A 22627-nucleotide genomic window follows, 5' to 3' on the forward strand; every position below is an offset into this window, starting at 1 on the left:
TATCTATCTCATATCTATCTATCTATCTATCTATCTATCTATCTATCTATCTATCTATCTATCTATCTATCTATTAATCTATCTATCTCCTATCTATTTATCTCATATCTATCTATCTATCTATCTATCTATCTATCTATCTCATATCTATCTATCTATATACATACCATTTTAAATATATATTTAACTTTATAAGTAGAAATGAGCAAACTTTTCATAAGTTCAGTACTGCCGGTTTGCTGAATTTTGCCAAAAACTTGCGTTTGATCCAAATCAGTTGGAATCGAACCAGAAATTCATAAAAACTCTTAAAACAAGTACTGAACACTCTCCAAGAGAAGGTATGGTGGTGGTGAAGGTGCAACGTCAATGGACATAGCCTAATGGTTGCAATGCTGGGGTCTTATGCTCAAATCTTAGCAAGGACAACATCTGCATGGAGTTAGTATGTTCTCTTTATGGTTTTTGAAAAAGGGCCAGTACTGTTGTCTCAGGGCTCTTAGAAAGTGTCCAGCGCTTGTTTTAAAGGTTTTTTATGAAGTTCCATTTCAGCAGAAACAAACCGCCTGGGTTTGAGTTTTCGCCAATTTTTAGCAAAGCTTGATCTAACTTGGGTTCAACAGGTTCGAATCGCTCATCTCTATTTAGAATGTAAATATTATAGGATCTGAAGTGTTCGGTTGGATCATTATAATGTAGATGTAGGAATCCACACTTTAGAATAATGTTAATTCGGACACAAATTGAAATAAATTATTTTACAATTTCTCATATATCTCAATTGTGCACAAATATTGTCACCAAAGGCGATTAGGGAAAGTAACAGGACGTGTCTGTATATTTATACATGGTAGATTCATTGCAAACAATAGAGCCGCCTGCACACCGGCGGGTCGGATTCTACAAGCGGAATCCAGCCCTGGCAGTAGTGGCGTCCGCGCGTTCCTGCTTTCTTTTTCTCTTCTCTGTACTGCAGATGATCCGCATGGCTTGCCATCGGACATGCGCAGTACAAATTTTTTTCTAAACTCCTGATTTTCCTGTGTCATCGCTAGGCGGTAATGTAGACTCTGCATCCTTTTCACAATGTCATTGTGGAAGGGCCACGGATCGGAAGTCAATGGAAGCCGTCGGTGCAAATCCGTGGCAAAAATACATCATGCTGCGCATTTTCCTACACGAGCGGAAATTCACAATTGATTTCTGCTTGTGTGGAGGAAAAAGCAATTTTCAATATCATGTTATGGGCAGTATTTGCTGCAGAATCCGAAGGCGGATACCCGCTCCGGATTTCGCAATGCAAATCTGCCCATGTACAGGTGGCCTAAAACGACTGAAAACTCCATTCGGCACAGCTGATTAGGGTTGCTTCTACAGCATGTGAATGGATTTGTGTAAGCTCTATTGCAGAAATGTCTACAACAAATGGCTCCCTACTCAGCGTCATAGAAGAGGATGCCTTGCTTTTTGCAACTTATCACAATCCAGTTTAACTTGCAGCATGGGAAAGAAAATACCAAAAATACCAGAAGAGGTTTTGATTGATTGCTATAGGGTCAAGGAGGTTGTCCAAGTTTTCTTTTTTTTAAATTCCTGCTCCCCGTGGCCTAAAAATAATAAAAGAGCTGAACAGCCAAGGCGTTTGAACTCTGAGGTTTGTGATTGGCTGTAGCAGTCGGTGATGTCCAGAATGCAGGCTGACTGCAGGCTGTAAACAGAGTCAGAGTACAGAATGCAGCTGTTGCAATGGACCCAGAAGAGGTGAATATGGTATTTTCTATTATTTTTAGTTCCTAGGGGGCACGAAATATAACATAAAACCTTTGACAACCCTTTTAAGGATACTTTCAGGGTTCAGTGTGGATTTGGATGCCAAATAGCAGCCATTTTCAATTTTCCATTAAAATATGCAAGTTAGTCATGCGCATTTGGAGCTGAATTTTTCGCAAGACCGGAAATTCCACTGCATCCTGAAGGAATGATTCTGCCCATGTTAAAGTACCCTAAATATCCTCACAATAACTGAGCTATTAGATAACTGAATGCATTGTCACGGGGAAGTTAGAATAGAACATGTTCTCACAAATGGTCTGCAACCTCAGCTGCTAATAACACAGGCAAAGATATTATATTAATATTTTTCACCTATGTAAATAAGAGCATTCTCTTTTAACCCATTAATGACTGTAGGATTTATATATATAAAAAAAAATAAAATAAAATAAAAAATAATTAAAAAAAAATATATATATATATATATATATTACAGCCACCCGCAGCAGCCAAGAGGTAACTCTGATTGTGGCCATTTAACCATTTAGATACTGTGGTCAGTGTGGACAGCAATATCTAAGCCTTTACTAAGCCTTTAGAGGGGGGGGGGGCTTCCTCTATCGCTCCATCATCCCCACTGCAACGTGCCACAGAGCGCTGATGGCTTTCAATGGCAACCCAGGGTGCTAGAGAAAACCTTCAGATTCCAATGGGTTTAGTAGGCTAAAATTGAAAGGCAAAATAGACTGCAATACAGATGTATTGCAGCCTATTGTACCAGCAATCAAATGTGTTCAATTCTCTTAGCGGAACCCAAAAAATTTAAAATAAGTATAATATTTTAAAAAATTGTTAAAAAAAATATTTAAAGTTTAAAAAAAAATTCTTTCCTATTTTTCACATAGAAATGAAAGCAAAAAATTAACACAATTGGTTTAATCCTGTCCATAAAAGTCCATATATTAAAATATTCTGCTGTTTATCTCACATGGTGACTACCATAAAAAAAATTAATGCCAGAATGATTTTTGGGGGGCAAACCACAAAAAAATAACAAAAAGTGATCAAAATGGAATGTGTACTCCAAAATATTATTAAAAATACATTATTTCGCTTCACAAAAAATCAAGCTCTTGTACAACATCAGCAGAGGAGCAGTAAAAAAAATTTGGGGGTATTTTTATTAGGTTGTACAACCTAAAGAAAAAAATATGTAAATTTGTGTTTCACTCTCATTGTAGTGACCTGCAGAATTTCTATTAAAACGAATCCCAAAAGGCAATGATGCAATTGTGTTGTTTTTTTTTTATTTCACCCCAATTATTTATTTTTTATTATAATTCTAATATATTGTAAGGTACATTAAAGGGTACCATTAAACAGCACACCTCATCCAGCAAAAAGAAGCATCCATACATCCATGGTGATTGGTGATGGAAAAAATAAAATTGTTATGGCCCTTGAAAGGAAGGGATGAAAAAATGAAAACCAAAAATCCAAAAATGACCAGTCCTTAAGCTGTTGAGGCCATGACTCTGTGCTGTTTATGATCTTCGAAGCTGAGATAAACTATAGTAAGTAATGTGCAACATATAGAATTGTAATGGTGTCATAAAGACATACTTGAAAAAATTCTTGAAAAAAAAATTCCCCAATATCTCCAGATGTTTAGCATTATAGTGGCCAAGTTCATTTTCCACTTCCATGTTGATATGCAAAGGAACTTAAATTTCAGTGTTGAAGGGATGTATACATGTTCACTTGACAAGGTCCCTCTTAATATTTCTAGAGAGCTGAGAAGCTGTAAGTGCTTCCAGGCTTACAAACACACTTGCCAAATCCCCTGTACTTGGGAATCCCATTAACATGAAGAACATACAAGGTATAATAAGGAATCGCTAAGCCCTATACTGATTTCACACTGATGCCTCATAGGATGGGAGAGAATGATTACGATATATGTAGGAATATACAGGAATACATTGAGAATAATACTTTATATTAATTATGATATCATTTCATGTGTTATATACAGTTCGGTATACCTCAATGGAGAAAGAAATGTAAACAATGGAAACCAGGGGCATAGTAGAAGGGACCTGCACTAAAATTTCTACTAGGCTATTAACTGACTGGGACCTTTTTTAAGCCCTTGATGGGGTCACTAATGGGCTTTAAACCTGCACACACATCTTTTTAAGCGGGTAACTTGGCTGACAACTGACAGCCAGGCTCCTGCTACAACTGCCAAGAGTGAAGAAACCTCAGATACCAGCAGTTTATCCCTAATGCCCCACCTCCAGCAAGCGAGTGCTGTGATTGGATCACGAGTGCCGCTAGCTCAGCCAATCAGAGCCGGCACTTGATCATTCACAGTCATTCAGTGAATGACATCACTGAATAGTTGTGATTGGTTCATCGAGTGCCAGCTCTGATTGGTTGAGCCAGCGACACTCGTGATCCAATCACAGCACTCGCTTGCTGGAGGCAGGATATTCAAAGCCCTGTCACCAGAAAGAGAGAGCTGTGTCAGCGCTGAGGACACAAAATAAGACACTGTGCCTCTTTTGGGGCAAAAATTAATATAAGACAGTGTCTTATTTTCGTGGGAAACACGGTATTAACGTATTCATAACTATTCAAACAATGCAAATATTTTGTTATATATCTCCCTTGGTGAACAGCATAGAAATAATTTTACAAAATAATGCCACAATTGCTACTTTTCTTTCACTCGCCTTCCAAATAACACAATAAAAAGCACTCCAAAGGTCACATATACCTCAAACCAATACCAAGAAAAACTGTAGCACTTCCTGCCAAAAAACAAGCCCTCGTATAGCTCTGTTGCCAGAAAAATAAAAATGCTATGGGTCTTAGAATTTGGCAATGCCAGTTCAATTGTTTTCCTTAAAAAGTGTGTTTTTTTGTGTAAAAGTAGTAAAACATAAAATAAATCTATATAAACTTGGTATCACAGGAATCATGGTGATCCAGATAAGAAAATCATTATGTTATTTTTACTGAATATTGAATGCTATAAAAACAAAGTAGTGGAATTTCTAGGGTTTTCCAAAAAAAATGTAGTAAAAGTTATGCAATACATTATATGTACCCAGGAGTCATATTATTTTAAAAATACAACCCCTCCCAGAAAAAAAAAAAACAAGCCTTCATATGGCTATGTCAACAAATTATGGCTCTTGCAAGGCAACTATGAAAATCGCTTAGTCCTTAAAGCACAAAATAGGCAGGTCACTAAGGGGTTAAATACCATACATTTTAATCTAACACCTGATTACAATGGTAACATGTTGCACTAACCAAAATGCAGTAATAATCATACCTTAAAGGAGATGTCCCGCGCCGAAACGGGTTTTTTTTTTTTTTTAACCCCCCCCCCGTTCGGCGCGAGACAACCCCGATGCAGGGGTTAAAAAAACCACCCGCACAGCGCTTACCTGAATCCCGGCGGTCCGGCGTCTTCATACTCACCTGCTGAAGATGGCCGCCGGGATCTTCTACCTTCGTGGACCGCAGCTCTTCTGTGCGGTCCACTGCCGATTCCAGCCTCCTGATTGGCTGGAATCGGCACGTGACGGGGCGGAGCTACACGGAGCCGCTCTCTGGCACGAGCAGCTCCATAGAAGACTGCTGAAGACCCGGACTGCGCAAGCGCGGCTAATTTGGCCATCGGAGGCCAAAAATTAGTCGGCTCCATGGAGACGAGGACGCCAGCAACGGAGCAGGTAAGTATAAAACTTTTTATAACTTCTGTATGGCTCATAATTAATGCACAATGTACATTACAAAGTGCATTATTATGGCCATACAGAAGTGTACAGACCCACTTGCTGCCTCGGGACATCTCCTTTAAGTAACTAATCAAAGAATTAATATTGTGTAATTATATTGACTCTTTACCATCTCTTGACTAGACTTGTGGTGCCAACTACCAACCCCTCTCTAATCTCCCCTTTATCTGCAAACTCCTGGAACACTTTGTTTACTTTTTGTTTTTTGGGTAACTCTCTCCTTGAGCCTTTACAATCTGGTTTACGCTACAGTCTACAGAAAACACTCCTACTAAATTGTCAAACAATCTTTAGCAACTAAATCAAATGATGACCACTCTTTACTGATCCTTATGGATCTCTCTGTGGCATTCGGTACCATAGGTCACCAGATTCTCCTCAATAGGCTCCACTCTCTTGGTCTTAAGGATACTGCGTTTTCATGGTTTTCCTCCAACTTCTCTGACCAGTGTATCATTTGCTAGTTCTACTTCCTCTCCTCTTCCCCTTGCTGTTGGGGCTCCTCAGGGTTCAGTCTTTGGGTCTCTCCTCTTTTCCATCTTCACAGCCCCTATTGGGCAAACTATCAGTAAAGTTTGGTTTTCAATGCCATAATTATGCTGATGATACCCAATTTTATACTTATTCCTGTGACATTACACCTTTGCTTCTACAAAACGCCAGTGAATCTCTTTCCACTGTTTCTAACACTATGTTGTCTCTTTATCTAAAACTGAATCACTCAAAAACTGAACTTCTAGTGTTTCTACCATCTCCTGACTGATCTGAACCTGATATCTCCATCACAGTACAACCTTACATTTTTAGCAGCATGTCCGCTGTCTTGGGGTCATATTTGATTCTGACCTTTTTTTCACTCCCCATATGCAATCACTGGCTTACTCATGTCACCTGCATCATGCCTGAGGAAGAACCCAGAGAGGTTTGAAAGCTCACTATAACATCATGTATTTTTGTTAGGCATGGAAAGGTATCATATCTACAAGATTACTCAGATTCTCTTGCTGGGAACAATCACACCTGCATCACAAAAACATCAACTGAATTTTCCCTTTCCTCACTGTAGAAACAGCAAAAACTCTTATTGTCGCCCTTATCGACTCTTGGCTTGATTACTGCAACAAGCTATTGATTAGTCTTCCCCTCACTGATCTTTCCCATCTCCAATCCATTCCTGAATGCAGCAGCTAGGCCCATCTTTTTGTCAAGTCACTATACTGATGCCTCCACCCCGTGCTATTCACTACATTGGTTGTCAAATATAGAAAACAAATAAAAGTCATCACTCTCATCCATAAGGCCCTCCACAAGGTTGCGCCACTCTATATCTCCTCCCTCATCTCTGCCTGCTGCCCTACCCATGCTCTCTGCACTGCTAATGACCCAAGATTAAATTCCTCTTTTATCCAATCCTCCCATTCCTGCTTCCAAGATGTCTCCAGGGTTGCACCAGCTCTCTGTAATGTGTTACCCCAAACAATCAGGTTAATTCCCAAAACTCACAGCTTTAAGTGTGCCCTAAAAAAATGTTTTTAGGGAGGCCTACAATATTTCCTGATGTAAAATCTTCTCCATCTACCTTGCCTCCACACGCTCCTTTGGAAACCTGAGCCCCTTCTTCCCACTTCATCCCCTACACACCCCATCACACCTCTTATTTGTTTAGACTGTAAGCTCTTGCGAGCAGGGCCCTCACTCCTATTGTTCAAGATGCACATTGGTGTGTTATTGTATGTTATGACCCATTTTGTGTAGGTTTTGCCTAATTTTTCAAATGCTTCGGAATATGTTGTATATAAAAAAGGATTATTACTATTATTCTAGATCAGTGATACTCCACTGCAGTACCTCTAGCAGGTTATGTTTAAAGATAGCCAATAGAGAGAACATCAGTTGTAATTGTGTATCACTGACAATATTTGCATCACCTGCAATATTAAGCCGTATGTTCACTTGGTGGAATTTACCGTCGAATTTTTCACATAAATTCCGCCTCTAAAAACTACGTCAAAACCTGCAACTTTCTGTTGTGCTTTTTGGCCTGAATCTGCAAGCAAAATTTGCTCTGTCAATCGGCAAAATCCGTATGTGGGATTCCAATGCGGAAAATCACATTTCCACAAGTTACCACGTCAAGAAGTGACATATAAATACTCATTTCTGCATCAGACTTCCGTATGCGGTTTTTGTCCATTGGCAGGGTGAAATCCATGCGCAGACCCGTGCCAAAAACTGCAGCAGCGGATTTCTACACAGTTTTTAGAGGTGAAATTTACTCAAAAAATTCCATTTTGAATTCCACTGTCTGAATATACCAAAAGGAAAACCTGAAAACATAACCTGATGGGGATACTTAAGAGCAGCAAATGAATTGTTCTAGATATGGAAGGGTTGGAGTCCAACAATATACATCTTAGGACTAATGCGCAATGTTCATGCTGCAGAATTCCACAGCGTGAATTAAACCACGGCATGTTTTATTTGCCACGGGAATATGCGCGGCCGGCTTCCATTGTAGTCAATGGAAGCCAGCCGTCACGCTATACTTCCGCTGTCAGTACAGGTATCACATGAATACGTGACTCAGCCCACCGCCGGCTGCATCATGCGCCGCACTGTGCATGTGCGTCGGTGTGTCAGCGCGTCAGGCAGGATGCACACAGCGGATCTAGGGGTTGTGTATGGGGTCTTATGGGGGGCGCTGTGATGGACTCCGCTGTGATATTCCGCTGTCGGAGTCCATCACGGCCGTGAGCATGGGCCCTTACATTAATTCTGCTGTCATATAACACACCTAGAGATAAATCATTTAACTTACTAACTAAACATAGTAAAAACAAACACGCATGTAAATAGCGCAAAAAAATCTGTGATACATTTTGCACCAAAGAAAACTGGTTGGTTGCAAAACAACATTGATACTACAACATTCGACAAGATGAAAAGTGAATTTTGAGTCAATAGATTGGGGCCCTCCATTCAGAGCCAGAATGAAGAACAGCTACAAAACATGTATCTTTTTTGAAAACTGAGCACATTTATGCATTGCCAGGATAGCCCATTGGCTTTAAGGCCTTAGTCAGACGGGCGTTTTTTCGCGCGATTTGCGGATCGCATGACGGATGCGCATCCGCAAATTGCGTGACCGGTGCCCGAAAATCGCCCGAAAATCTGCTCCTAGCCGCGTTTCATTAGAAACGGGCCAGAGCTGTCCAGCGCATTGCATTCAATGGAGCCGGCAATACAGCGGCTCCATTGAAAGCAATGCGCTGCGGGCGAGTGTGGGATGAATTGTCGGGAAGGCCTTAAATATATAAGCCCTTCCCTGCAATTCATCCAGAAAAGTGTTAAAATAAAAAATATATACATACTCACCTGCTCCCGGCAGTCGGAGTTCCCCGCGGCCGGCCTGCAGTGGGTGTGAAGGGGGTGTGAGTCAGACCTGCCCCCTGATTGGCTCAGCGCTGAGCCAATCAGAGGCAGGTCTCACTCACACCCATTCATGAATTCATGAATTCAATGATTTGTCTTCTATATGTTCTCAATGGGGTCGGCGCTGCTGCCGCCGGCCCCATTGAGCGCATATAGAGAAGAGAACAGGAATCGCAGATCGCAGATAGGTGCGATCTGCAATTTCTGTTCTATAATTTATCGGACGAGCGCATAAAAAGCGCTCATGTGTCCGATACCATTGTAAAGCAATGGTTTTAAAAAATCGCCAGGCGCATGCGCATGCGCAAATCGCGCAAAAAAACACCCGTCTGACTAAGGCCTTAGGGAAACTATAATATTTGGGTGCATATTTATTAATACTGTCTTAGACACTTTACAACTGTACTAGATGTGCCATAATAGATTTGGCTCACCTTTGGACACTTTTGTATGACTTTATGCCATCTCCTGGTTGGTTTATATGGGATGCATGTTGGGTACAAAGTGCCTGAAGGTTGACACAACAACTTTCATGCATGAGAGAAGGTTTTTCAGTGAATGGATGCAGACGACCTCAGATAACTCTTCTTGTTGTCCACCATCATTCAATGTAAACAGGCAATCGTTCAAAGTTGAATGACTGTTTACATTGAACAAGAACTCGCTCACTAGTCAGTGCGCTGAAACAAAGCGACTAGCGACTACTGAGAGATCTGTTGCTCAGTTTGCGGTTGGATTGTGAGTTTGCACAGTACAACTACTGTTCAACATCACTTGTTCAGGCAATTTTTCAGCCCATAGTTGTCCCGGGTAAAGTCACTCTTAGGGCTCCCACCCACTGGCGATATTTTCTTTCTTGCGCTGCAAGAGCACGAGAAAACTCTCACATCACAGCGCAAGAAAGAGGCCGGTATAGAACCGGCATATCGCAAGTGGTTTCAAAGGGGCCAGCGAAAGCAGCGCTAGCCCCATTGAAAGCATAGGGAGAATGCCGCGGACTTCTGCCACAGCTGTGGCAGGAGTTTCCTTCATCCCCGCGGGGACGAAGGAATCCTCTGCTACAGCTGTCACAGCTGTGGCAGAAGTCCGCGGCATTCTAGCCCATTGCTTTCAATGGGATCGGCACTGCTGCCGATTCCATTGAAAGCACTGCTTTCTGCCAATCCCCGCAGAATTATTATCGGGGAAGGGCTTGAAATATAAGCCCTTCCCCGATAATCATCAATAAGTGGTAAAAAAATAAAAAAAATTATTACCCACCTCTCCTGCGCTCAGCCGCATCCTCCTGCTGGCTCCTCGGCACTGCTATTAAGCTCTTTCAGCAGTCGGGGATTTAAAAATCCCCGCCTCCTTAAAGGGCCGTGCAGATTGGCTGAGAGCTCAGCCAATAGCAGCTACTGCTTAGCTATTGGCTGAGCACTCAGCCAATCACCCATAGCCCTTAGCTAAAACACATAATAAATTTCATAAATGTCCTAAAATCCATTTTTTTTAAAATACAAAAAAATAAGAAATTAATTAATCAAAACAATAGTCCTTCTGATAGTAATATTGGGATGTATTGGCAGAGCTGTACTACGCAAAATGTGCCAGAATTCTGGCACAAATTGAGACATGCTGTGCACCAAATTTACTGTGTTATGGGCATTTCTGCATCTGACTAGGCATTTTTGAAAAGTATCTAGGTGTGTGGTAAAAAAGCATTTAATAAATGTACCATAATTATTAATGGCATGCACCATTTTTGGTGCAAAATGCTGATGGAAAGTAAGGCAGCCAAGAGGAGGAGTAAGGTAGAGAAAAGTATCTAACATGTCTACCAAAGTTCATCGTACAATGTGTGCCATTGTGAAACATTTGGCACAGATTCTGCCTGTCTGGTCTAGTTTCATCCTGTCAAAATGTAAGATAGTATTAATAAATCTGCCCCTGTATGTTTAGTACTATGGCAGATCACCTTGGCCACATGAATTGGGTCAGACCTGAATCATTCAGACCTTTTATCACACACTGTAATCTTCATGGATCCTACAACAGCTATGGTCCACAATGTTTTCATTGTGCTCCAGTGACACATTATAAAGTATAGCTGAACTTCTGTAGAATACATAGGCCCAATTAGGAAATCCAGTTGACCTTCGGAGATTCCTCAGAATTTAGTAATTTCTTGAAAAGCTTTGCAATAGGCAGTTCTTTTTGTTTCATATGTTGAAAATAATGTTACTATTAATCCTTTCATCTTTTAGCAAGCTAGCAGGATATGGAATAATGTATTGTATATGCTATGATTTCATTAGACAGAACTCTATAACTTGTGAACCAACCTGTCTGCAGAGCAAAATAAATACCTGTCATTTCATCACTGTATGCTATGCAAGCACTTAAGAAGAAATATCACCACCTTGTCACAATTCCTTACTTACCTGACCCTGAGTAGTTGTCTAAAGATCCGTCTGCAGTCGTTGCAGTGATGTCACTGCCGCTCATTGGCTCTGTTTTAACTAAAAATATAATGGCAATTAATTATTATACCACATCACTAATGGAATATGGTCAGAATATTTGAAAATAAGTCTATGCATAGAAATGTAAGAACACTAAGGCTGGCTGTACACATTAGAAAGCTATTGGCCGAACGAGCTACCTCTGGCAGCAGCTAATGTCTAGGAAGTATAGATGAGTGAGTATACTCGCTAAAGGCAATTGCACGAGCGAGCATTGCCTTTAGCGAGTATCTCCCCCACTCGAGACGGAAGGTTCGGGTGCCGGCAATGGGCACGGAGCTGCGGGGGAGAGCAGGGCGGAATGGAGGGGAGATCTCTCTCTCCCTCCCCCCCCCCCCCCGCTCCCTCCTGCTGACTGCCGCTACTCACAGCTCCCCCGCTCCGGCACCCGGACCTTCTGTCTCGAGCGGGGGAGATACTCGCTAAAGGCAATGCTCGCTCGAGCAATTGCCTTTAGCGAGTATACTCGCTCATCTCTACTAGGAAGCAAAACAATTGGGCAGTTGAAATCAAACTACCTCATCCTTATCTCCCCTGACATCTGCTGTCGGGGGGAAATCGGGAGGCCACCGTTCACATTAGGTGATCAGCCAGACCAGTCAACATTGAAAGGTTCGGCCGATATACACTTAACTGAGATTTATGGTACTCTTTCAATAAGCACAGCAACCTACATTATAGTGCCTCTGCTTGAATATGAGTAGCTGGGTTCACTCTTGTTGATTATTACAGAATGCCATATTCCAGGGATTTTGCTAAATTGATGAAGATGACATTTTTTCCTTAACCCTTTGATGTCATGGACGATTTTGGCCATAAGCACACAATCATTTTTTTGGGAGATTTTCATCTTCACTTTTTTATTTTCCCATTGCCATGGCCATATGAAGGCTTGTATTTTGCATAGTGAATTGTTCTTTTTATTGGTACCATTTTTTGGTAAATATAATGTATTGTAAAACTTTTATTAATTTTGTTTTGAGGGCAGGAAAAAAAAAAACATTTTTGTTGTAGTTTTTTTTTTTCAGAATTAATCATGCAGTGTCAATGACATGATAATTTATTTCCCGCAGGTTCATACGAAATCATATTTTGTTTTAGGTCTTTCCACTTTTGCACATTAAAAACCCTTTTTTTAAGAATTTTTTTTTGTTTGCGTTGCTGCATTTAAAGCAAAATAAATTTTGTATTATTCCATCAACAGAGCTCTATGACGGCTTTTTTTGCATGATGAGCTGTAGTTTTTATTGGTACCATGCTAGGGTGCATAAATCAAAAGAAGGAAATAAGGATTCAAGCTCCATTTTTTTTAAGTTTTTGTTTTTACAGTTTTTGCCATGCAGGATAGTGTGTTAAATTTATTGTACAGGTCATTATGGATACAATGATACCAAATATGTAGGGTTTGTTTCTTTTGGGGTTTTTTTATACAAAGAGATTACAGTGTGCAATAAAGACTTTTTTGTTACTATTTTTTATTTTTATGTTCCTATACGGGACTTGAACCAGAAAAGCTATGACTGGTATGATAATGCATTGTAGTACTTCTGTACTGCAATACATTATTGCTTACAATAGCGATCACAGGCAATGGCAGCATGCTCCCTCTGTGAACCATTTACATGCCGCAATCTACATTCATTGCAGCATGTAAGGGGTTCAACGATCCCAACTATTGTAGCGGAATGTCATCTGTTAGTCACAGCCAGCTCCCACTGCGGGATAGTGCGGGCTCACTTCTGAACCTGTGCCAGCTATAGGACGTAAGTTTACATCCTGTTGCATTTAAGGTAATCTGTCAACTACTTTGAGTCCTATAAGCTAAGCTTATGGGCTCTAAGCAGCTGACCCGCTGAGTCCGGGAATGTAAGTTTTATATTCACCTTGCCATTCCACCAGTGTCCATGCATTGAGCGATGTGCTAAGTCATTCTTTCATTCTAAGTTTAGAATGAGAGGATTACTAAGCATTAGAGATGAGCGAACATGTTCGGCCCCGCCCCTTTTCGCCCGAACACCGAACTTTGCGAGGACTTCCGTGCTCGGGCGAAAAAAGTTCGGGGGTCGCCGAATCTTTACGCGCGAACACTGAAGTCCTCGGAAAAGCTGGTGTTCGGGTGCGTAAGTACTCGTTAAGAACACGTTCGCTCATCTTTACTAAGCATGCTACTCAATGCACTGTAACAGCCGGTTTGCATGCTGACATGGTAGGGAAGGTAAGTATGAAACTTACATCCACTAGCTCACCAAGGTAGCCACTTTGGGTCCATTAGCTCAGCTTATAGGGCTCAATGTAGCTGACAGAGTTTCTTTAAGTATCATGCATACAGGATGTAAACTTACATTCTGTGGTGTTAAAGGGTTAATATAATTAACATATAAATAGTTTGCATCAAGAAAGATAATCCACTAAGAGAGTTAAAGAAGGGTCTTTAGTAGAGATAAGCGAACCAAACCTGTAGAACCTGAATTTGGGTCAAACTTTGCTACAATTTTGGTTTGGCTAGAACCCAAACCTCAGGTGCTTCATTTCTGCGGAACAGGAAGTTCCTGAAAACCCCTAAAACAAGTACTAAACTCTGTCTAAGAGCTCTGAAATGAGAGTGGCAGTACCTCTTCAATGGGTGTAGCTTGGTGGTTAGCACTGTTGCCTTGCACTGCTGAAGTTCTAGGTTCAAATCTAACCAAGAACAGCACCCCCTCTCTTAGACAGTTTCATACTTGTTTCAAGGGTTTTATGAACTTCTGGTTTGATTTGAACCAAACCAAACTTTTTGATGAAATTCAGGCAACCGCCTTAGCTGAACTTTTGAGAAGTTTACTAATCTCTAGAACTCGGTTATTATAGTTTATTGAAAACTTGTAATACAAGTCTGATAATCCAGTCCCTGGGTTCTGATAACAGCTACAGTCATAAAGTATGTCAATAGATGAGGAATGCATGCACAGATCTCTATGACTGGCTACAAACTGGAGACTGAAAACGTAGGTTTAAACAATGATTTTTGACTGTCTACACCCTTTAGTTATGCAGAGTAGCATGGCAGACACACACCATCATTGGTGACACATGAGAAGGTCTTCATGCCCAATAAGAGATGTGCATCTCACCGGTAGAAGCCCAGACAATACTAGCGATTGGTCTGTCAATTATCATGGATTTATCATTTTAATAATTGACATATTTTCCAGAATGACAATCTTTACACACCAACTTAGAAAGATAAGTCATTCAGAAAGGTTCTGCCTGAAATCTCTAGTGTATAGCCAGCATGTACGTTATTTTGTAGATGTAAATAGTATTGCAGACATAGTTTTCAGGATCAGAGTTCAAGCATAGAATTCTGACTCTTTGTGAAATTTTGCGATTTCTGCGAATACCCTTCAATGAACTTTGTTGACATAGTCCTCAAGAACCACATACACAAGAGTGCAGGCTTAAACTTAAACAAAAACTCTAAGGAATTTATGTTTTACCATAGGATATCAAGAAATTCAGTCAGTTTATTGAAGACATCTCTTGTTGGGAGATACTTTCTTACACAGAATTAGGCTTCACTACAGAACTAGGCGAAGCTAGCATTGTAATATATATTTGTTATGCAGATTAAAGAGCAATTCCACCTAGAATTGCACTGCAAAATACACAATCTTCACCACAAGGGTAAGCGTGACTCTAGACATTAGAAATTTGTTGGCACATCCAGGCAATTTTGATGGGATTTGTTGACAATTTAATGCCTATGGTGGGACTGCCAAAGTTATCTGGCCCTGCCAACAAGTATCTAATGTCTATAGCAACCAGAACTGTCCAAAGGTTACCTCTAGGTGGCATTTTTACCGACTCGTTGTGGTACTGCAGACACGTCTCTCCTTATTTTGTGCACTAAAGAGTACACAGTACAGTATCTGTATTTTTTTCTGGTACACTGTTATGACAATTCATATATTAACCGAACCTTCTACTAAAACACCACAATTCTTGCCTTCAGAAATGGGATTAAAAGGAAATGTTGCATTATGACTAGAGTTGAGCGAACAGGAAAAAAATAAAAGCTCAGCAACCGGCGGGTCCCATACAAAAATGCTCGAGCCTCCCATTGAAGTCAATGGGGTTCGTTACTCAAATAGAGCTCTCGAATTTTACGAAAAACTCGACTCGAATAACGAGGACCCGAGCATTTTGGTGCTCGCTCATCTCTAATTATGACGTAACAAACTTCTTGTCTGAAGTTTTTGGATCTTTTAGAATTATGTTTGCTGTATGTAGAAGCATTTAAGATTTCACCATTAGGCCTCGGTCAGACGGGCGTTTTTTCGCGCGATTTGCGCATGCGATCTGCGATCTTTTAGAACCATTGCTTTGCAATGGTATCGGACACATGGGTGCTTTTTATGCGCTTGTCCGATAAATTATAGGACACAAGAAATCGCAGATCGCGCCTATCTGCGATCTGCGATTCCTTGTGTCCTATTATATGCGCTCAATGGGGCTGGCGACAGCAGCGCTGACCCCATTGAGAACATATATTACAGAAATCATTCTCCTCTGCCACAGCTGTAACAGCTGTGGCAGAGAAGAATGATGTTCGCCCATTGAATTCAATGGAGCCGGCAATACAGACAGCTTTATTGAAAGCAATGGACCGCCAGCCCATTGCTTTCAATGGAGCCGGCTGTATTGCCGGCTCCATTGAATTGCAATGGGTTGGACAGCGCTCCTTTGATCAGGGCCTTTTCCCCGAAAACGCTGCTAGCAGCAGATTTTTCGGGTGATTTTTCTGCCCCGGTTACGCGATTTGCGGATGCCCATCCGACATGCGATCCGCAAATCGCGGCAAAAAACGGTCGTCTGACCGAGGCCTTAAAGGTTCAAGACAGACAAGTGGGTTCACAGTGTGAATGCTAATTATCACTGATGGCTTTAGGTGATGATGAGCATTTTTTCTAAATGGAGAAGAAACATCCTCCTATCTGGGTTATTGTTACCAACACTAATAAAAAATCCTCCTATGTGAGGCTCATAATGGAGTTATTTATCCTTTTAGCAGACAGGTTTAATTCTAAAATTTCTTTTTATATTGGCCAATCATTGGCTGGACAAACATTCTTATGAATGTTAGTTTCTGCTTATTACCTCATGTAAACATCCCAGCAATCAGCTGAAAAATGAGCAAATTCTCGTGTGTCAGCTAATCATATCCTTTATGTGCACATAAAAATCATTGTTTGTCGGCAGCATATTTTACTATTTAAACACTGCCAACAATAGTGGAAAAAAATGGGTGCGTGAATCATTGTAAGTCACGATCAATTGTTTGTGCAGCCATTCATCCCTCAAAAATTGCCCAGTGTAAAACAGTCCTTGAACGAATGCCGACTTGACTTGTTAGATCATTGATTGACTCTCGTTATGGGCAATTTATCTGCTCATGGAAAATTTACTTTAATGAAAGTCTAGTTGATCAGCAGGGGTCCACTATTGGGGGCTGCCAACAATCAGATGTTCTATGGGTGACTGTCAGTGTGAATGGAGACAGCTCTGTAGACATTCACATTCCAATAGCCTGGGTTGGCTTTACAGACACAGATTCCATTGAATTCTTGATCAAACTTTTTTTTGGAGTGGACAACATGTAATCCGGGGCATAGTTATAGATACCAGTGTTATAAATGGCACATGGTAGGTAGGGGTCATGTTATTCATTTTATATTGGGGCTCTGTCAGTCACATTTTTACTGGAGGCAAAATGTATGGCCAGAGATGACATCCCATTGCTATAAAAATTAAATGTCTGTCTATTAGAAGAAGTACAATGGACTGTTATTTTTCTAATTGCAAAATGAAATAGACACTTGGAAACTTAAATAAGTAGGTTGAATGATACATGCAAGTTCTAAGCATTGTTTTTTTTTGCTGTATCGAGGAAGAAGAGCCAAGACCGCAGTGTACATGTAGCTGGGGCTCGGCAGATAGAGCAGCAGAACTCATAAGCTGGACAGAATGTGTAAGTGACTTTCTGTCTAAAACATGACAAATTAGGCAAAAAGAAACAAAAAATGCAATCCCTGACAACCTCTTTAGGCTTCCTTCACACACAGTCTTTTTGCAGCCATTCTTATAAACTAATATAAACACTATGAAATTCACGCGTTTTCACAAGCATTTTGGTTGTGATTTTCTTACAGTTGCGATGTGTATTTTTTTAGGATTTTTTTTTTCCTGTAGGGAAGTCGATGGGGGGAAATGCCTGAAAGAAAAATATCTTTGGCATTCCGAATTTTGAAAAAAAAGAAGAAAAAGTGCCCGAAAGGTCGGGGAAATCCTCACCAAAGAAATCATAGTTTGCAATGTGTTACTTAACGCCCTATTGACCTACAGCTAACATCGAGCTGCGGAAGTTTTAACCCCAAAAAATAAAACTATGTGTGAAAGCAGCTTTAGCTTATGTATTAGCGGTTTACACCTTAGGGAACTCTGCAGCCCAGTGCTATCTTGTGGGGCTTGAAATCTGCATAATTGGAAATCTGCATATCTATTTCAAATCCGCATGTCTATTCTCCGCAGTGATATAGGCTACCATTGCAGAATTAACAATGTCTTACAGAATTGTTTTTGCGAATTTGTACAATACAGGAAATATAATTCAGCAATTAAATTCTGTAGCACCCCCCCCCCCCCCCAGAAAGTGTGCAAAACTTTACATAGAATGCATTCCGCAATAAAAAGCGCAACAAAATTCACAATATTTGATATCATTTGCAATTGTGCTGCATCCTGCGAAACAATTCCACCCGTGTGAAAGGTTCCTGCAAGCTCCTGGTTCATATAAAGGCAAGCTAGAGTTGTTATATTAAACCGCGTAAAAGATGCTAGTAACTCCCTGTTATATAATTTATAGGTTTCTACAAAGTGTTAACATTTTATTTGGATCCACATTTTGCAAAATGTTGAAAGTCAATGCTGGGGGTTCCTGTAAGTAGTTGAAAAATCTAAAAAGAAAAGGTTACTTCTCCTGAAAAATATATCAAAGTAGCAAAACGAAACTTACAAGTTTTTTTCAAATGAGATATTTCTTGAAATGAAGTTTGTCCACAAAAATTGTTGTATTTTTAAAGTTGAACCAGCAATAAGGGGGCTTTCCCAGTGGAGATTAGCCTGTAACACTCAGTTAATTCTGCACCGATAGCTGCAGGGCTACGTGCGGATTGTGATCCAGAATTATACATTGCTTGAATCTGCCTGCAATTCTGTATCAAAATCCGCAGAATAAACTGTGGGGTTTGTTGCATATTGCAGGCTAATACCAGCATGTGTGAAATCACCCCTAGAAGTTATAGAACTCATAATGCAAATGAAATGCAATGTGTCATCTGCAAATGTCCTACTAATTTTTGGTGATCGTTTTTTAATTTTCCATATCACTTTGCATATTGTAAGATGTCCTAATTAGACGTGAGCGAACTTACTCAGTTCGGGTGTGTTTGCACTCGAACACCGCTTTTTCCGAGTAACTGACTACTCGGACGAAAAGATTTGGGGGGCGCTGGGGGTGAGCGGGGGGTTGCAGAGGGGAGTGGGGGGGGGGGGGGAGAGAGAGAGCTCCCCCCTGTTCCCCACTGCTACCCCCAGCTCCACCACGCCGCCCCCCCGAATCTTTTCATCCGAGTAGTCAGTTACTCGGAAAAAGTGGTGCTCGAGTGCAAAAACACCCGAACCGAGTAGGCTCGCTCATCTCTAGTCCTAATGTCTTCTAATTTTCAATCTGGTCAATTAGTCCTATAATAGGCTGAAACTTCCTATTCCGAATAGCAGCCTTGTGGGTCATAAATACAATAGACTCAAAGGGACTCATTGACTTCTACCAGACATTGCTGTGGGCATGCTCTGTGACCTTTGCAGAAGTCACCGTGCAATGAGGTGGAAGAGATGAGTATTGACCATTACCTATTGAGAATAGTAGATCCTGTGTTATCTATATATACTGTTGATGCCACCTTTCATTGGAATGCTTAATTGTAAAAAGGAAAAAAATGATGGACCGTGGGCGCAACCCTTGTAGTGTAAAGCTCATAAAAGCAAAGCAATTAACCCAATTTCTTCTTTATTAATTAATTGATATCTAGCACAAATAACGCGTTTCGGTGACACAGCACCCTCTGCAAAAAAGGCCAGAAAAAGTACAGGAATGTTATTTGATATTCTTGTCCTGTACTCCAAGGAAAGAACAATATGCACTGAGCTTCTAAGCTCTATCTAGTGGCAGATAATGTTAGAATTCAAAAATGGTTGGCCAACTGGTAAATCTTACATTATTCTGTTAGATCATACAAAATGTAACAATTTTTCAATTGGAACCAATAAAAAATGCTCCTATGTCTAGATATTGCTATTACATATTCTTTATGGCACATCTGATGTTTGCTCACAAAACGACCACCTAATGTGTCTAGTGGGGGTGGTTGCACGTGCTCAGTTTGCTCAGACCCATCATTTAGTACACGGGCAGCTGAGTGATTCCTGCTGTTGTCCAGGCCAGACAATATAAACCAGTGCCTCAGAGGTGGCTTCTCACCAGCACTGGACACATTAGGGGGATGTCTGAGAGAAAATCATAAGAACACTGGCGTCATCATAACAAGTACATAACAGCAATAATTACACAGGAAGCATTTGTCTTAAGTAAGTCCAATTAAAACCTGTTATATTTTGCATGATTTAACATAGTATATAAATATTTAATCATGAGACTACTCATTTAACTCTATGTCCTGGCAGGGGGGTTGGATTTTTGTGCTATTATAAAATATGTAATAGAAATTAATCAACTCAGAACATTGAAATACAAAAGGGTGTTCAAGAATGTGCAATTACTGTAAATACTTCTGTGGCTACTCATTCTTTACCCTTTCATGCAGCTCTGGCATTCCCACTTTAGAAAAGAATACAAATTTTTCTGTTGATAGGGCTGTGTGGGCTCATTTTTTATGGGTTGACATGTAGTTTTTACCAGTACCATATTGGGGTTCATACAATTATTTTATCACTTTTTATTTCATTCCTTCATGGAGATAGGGTGATGAAGAAGGCACAATACTGGTATTGCATTTTTTCTGATGGTGTTCATTAGAGTTGAGCGAACGTACTCTGCCGAGCTTGATGCTCGTTCGAGTATTAGCGAACTCGATGGTGCTCATTACTCAAACGAGCATCCCGTCGTGTTCGACCCTGCCCCAGTTTTTGGCTCCTCCCTGATGTGACCTGCCTGTTTTGGCCCCTCCCCGACACAGTGCATGCGTCAATGGCAAATTGTTGGGCTGGCAGGGAGAGAGAGAACCAAGAAAAAAGAAAAAAAAAGCTCGGCACCCGGCGTCCCACATACAAACATGCTCGAGTCTCCTATTGTAGTCAATGGGGTTCATTACTCAAGTAGAGCTCTCGAATTTTACGAAAAGCTCGACTCGAATAACGCGGACCCAAGCATTTGGGTGCTTGCTCATCTCTAGTGTTCATCATGTGGGATTAATGTGATATTTAATACATTTAAGCTTTATGGATTCAGTGATAGCAATTTAAAATTATTTCTTTTAGATTTTGATACAAAAACTGGGAAAAAGTTTTTTTTTAATTAAACTTTTAATATTTTGTGTAATTAAAAAGTCTTTATTTTAGTTATTTTTTTTTAGTTCCCATAGGGGATGGGAATTACTGAACTAGACCGAAGCTATAGTTTTATGATACGATAACAAATACTGTTTTAAAATAGAAATCTTTAAACAGAATATCATTAAACCTGTGTTTCAAACTTAAATCTCTAAAGCCCTTAGAATAGTTTGATGGATAGGGGTAAACTAGAATAGTTTGATGGCATTTGGCCATTGTCCATTAGGTAGACAACTGATCAGGTTACAGACTCCAGCAGTGGAAATGCTCTGATGAAAACTCATAGAGGTTATTTCTAATATCTCAAATAGCAGAACTTCACTTCATAGTTTGTTACATGTTTCATTTAAAATTAATTTGGTATACATGAGTTTTCCTAAATTTGCTGTCTTACTTTAATTAAAGCAGATATGAAGGTCATGTTGTTTGAGCGACCTTAACTGCCTGACTTGTGGTTCGAAGTCACCATCACCATCAGGATATATTGGCTGAATAGATTTTACCTGCTGAAGGTTCACTTTTGATTCCTGTATTGCACTCCTTAGTCATATCATTGTACTGATTAATAAATAATAATGAATAATATATTAATTAATAAAATCATGCTAAACTAACACAAGATAAAAGAAGTACTAATCAAACAATAGGATGATCAGGGATAATTAGCATGATTGATATTTGTCTCTATTATTAAAGGATAACTGCTAGAGATGAGCGAGTATACTCGCTAAGGCACATTACTCGAGCGAGTAGTGCCTTAGCCGAGTATCTCCCCGCTCGTCTCTAAAGATTCGGGGGCCGGTGGGGGGCGGGAGCGGTAGGGGAGTGCGGGGAGGAACGGAGGGAAGATCTCTCTCTCCCTCTCTTCCCCCCTACCCCCCGCTGTCACCCGCGCCGGCCCCCGAATCTTTAGAGACGAGCGGGGAGATACTCGGCTAAGGCACTACTCGCTTGAGTAATGTGCCTTAGCGAGTATACTCACTCATCTCTTATAACTGCTTAAAGCTGTTTTCCCACTAAAGATAGTTATCTTGCTGCAGGTTAGGTGATAAATCATTGAGATCCTACAGCTGGGACCCCCCCACCACTCCAGTAATAACTTAAATGACACACCCCAAACGCCACATGAATATGGAGTCCTGGTTCGAATATGTGACCAACACTAAATTTACATCTTTGGTACTGAGGGAATTCGATGTGCTTGGCGATCTCACTCCCTCCTATAGAGGTGAAAAGTGTGGATTGGTCAGGAGTAGAGATGAGCGAACGTACTCGTAACGAGTACTTACGCACCCGAGTACCGCCATTTTCGAGTACTGCAGTACTCGGGCGTAAAGATTCGGGGGGCGCCGTGGCGGCACGGGGGGTAGCAGTGGGGAGTGTGGGGGAGAGGGAGAGAGAGAGGGCTCCCCCCTGTTCCCCGCTGCTCCCCCCCGCACC

At 40.7% G+C, this 22627-nt stretch overlaps 1 protein-coding gene across 8 annotated transcripts in view; it reads right to left on the reverse strand.

The window, feature by feature from the left end:
* EYA1 (EYA transcriptional coactivator and phosphatase 1) overlaps window positions 1–22627 on the reverse strand; it is a 124185-nt gene that overhangs the window by 83377 nt on the left and 18181 nt on the right. For 6 of the 8 annotated variants that reach the window (XM_066578565.1, XM_066578571.1, XM_066578570.1 and 3 more), the window contains one exon: window positions 11444–11521. The exons of the other annotated variants lie outside the window; for them this stretch is intronic. In XM_066578565.1, the coding sequence (XP_066434662.1) occupies window positions 11444–11521 (78 nt within the window). The remainder of the gene's footprint in view (window positions 1–11443; window positions 11522–22627) is intronic. 8 annotated transcript variants of the gene reach the window in all.

The sequence above is a fragment of the Eleutherodactylus coqui genome, chromosome 9, assembly GCF_035609145.1.
Source record: "Eleutherodactylus coqui strain aEleCoq1 chromosome 9, aEleCoq1.hap1, whole genome shotgun sequence".
NCBI lineage: Eukaryota > Metazoa > Chordata > Amphibia > Anura > Eleutherodactylidae > Eleutherodactylus > Eleutherodactylus coqui.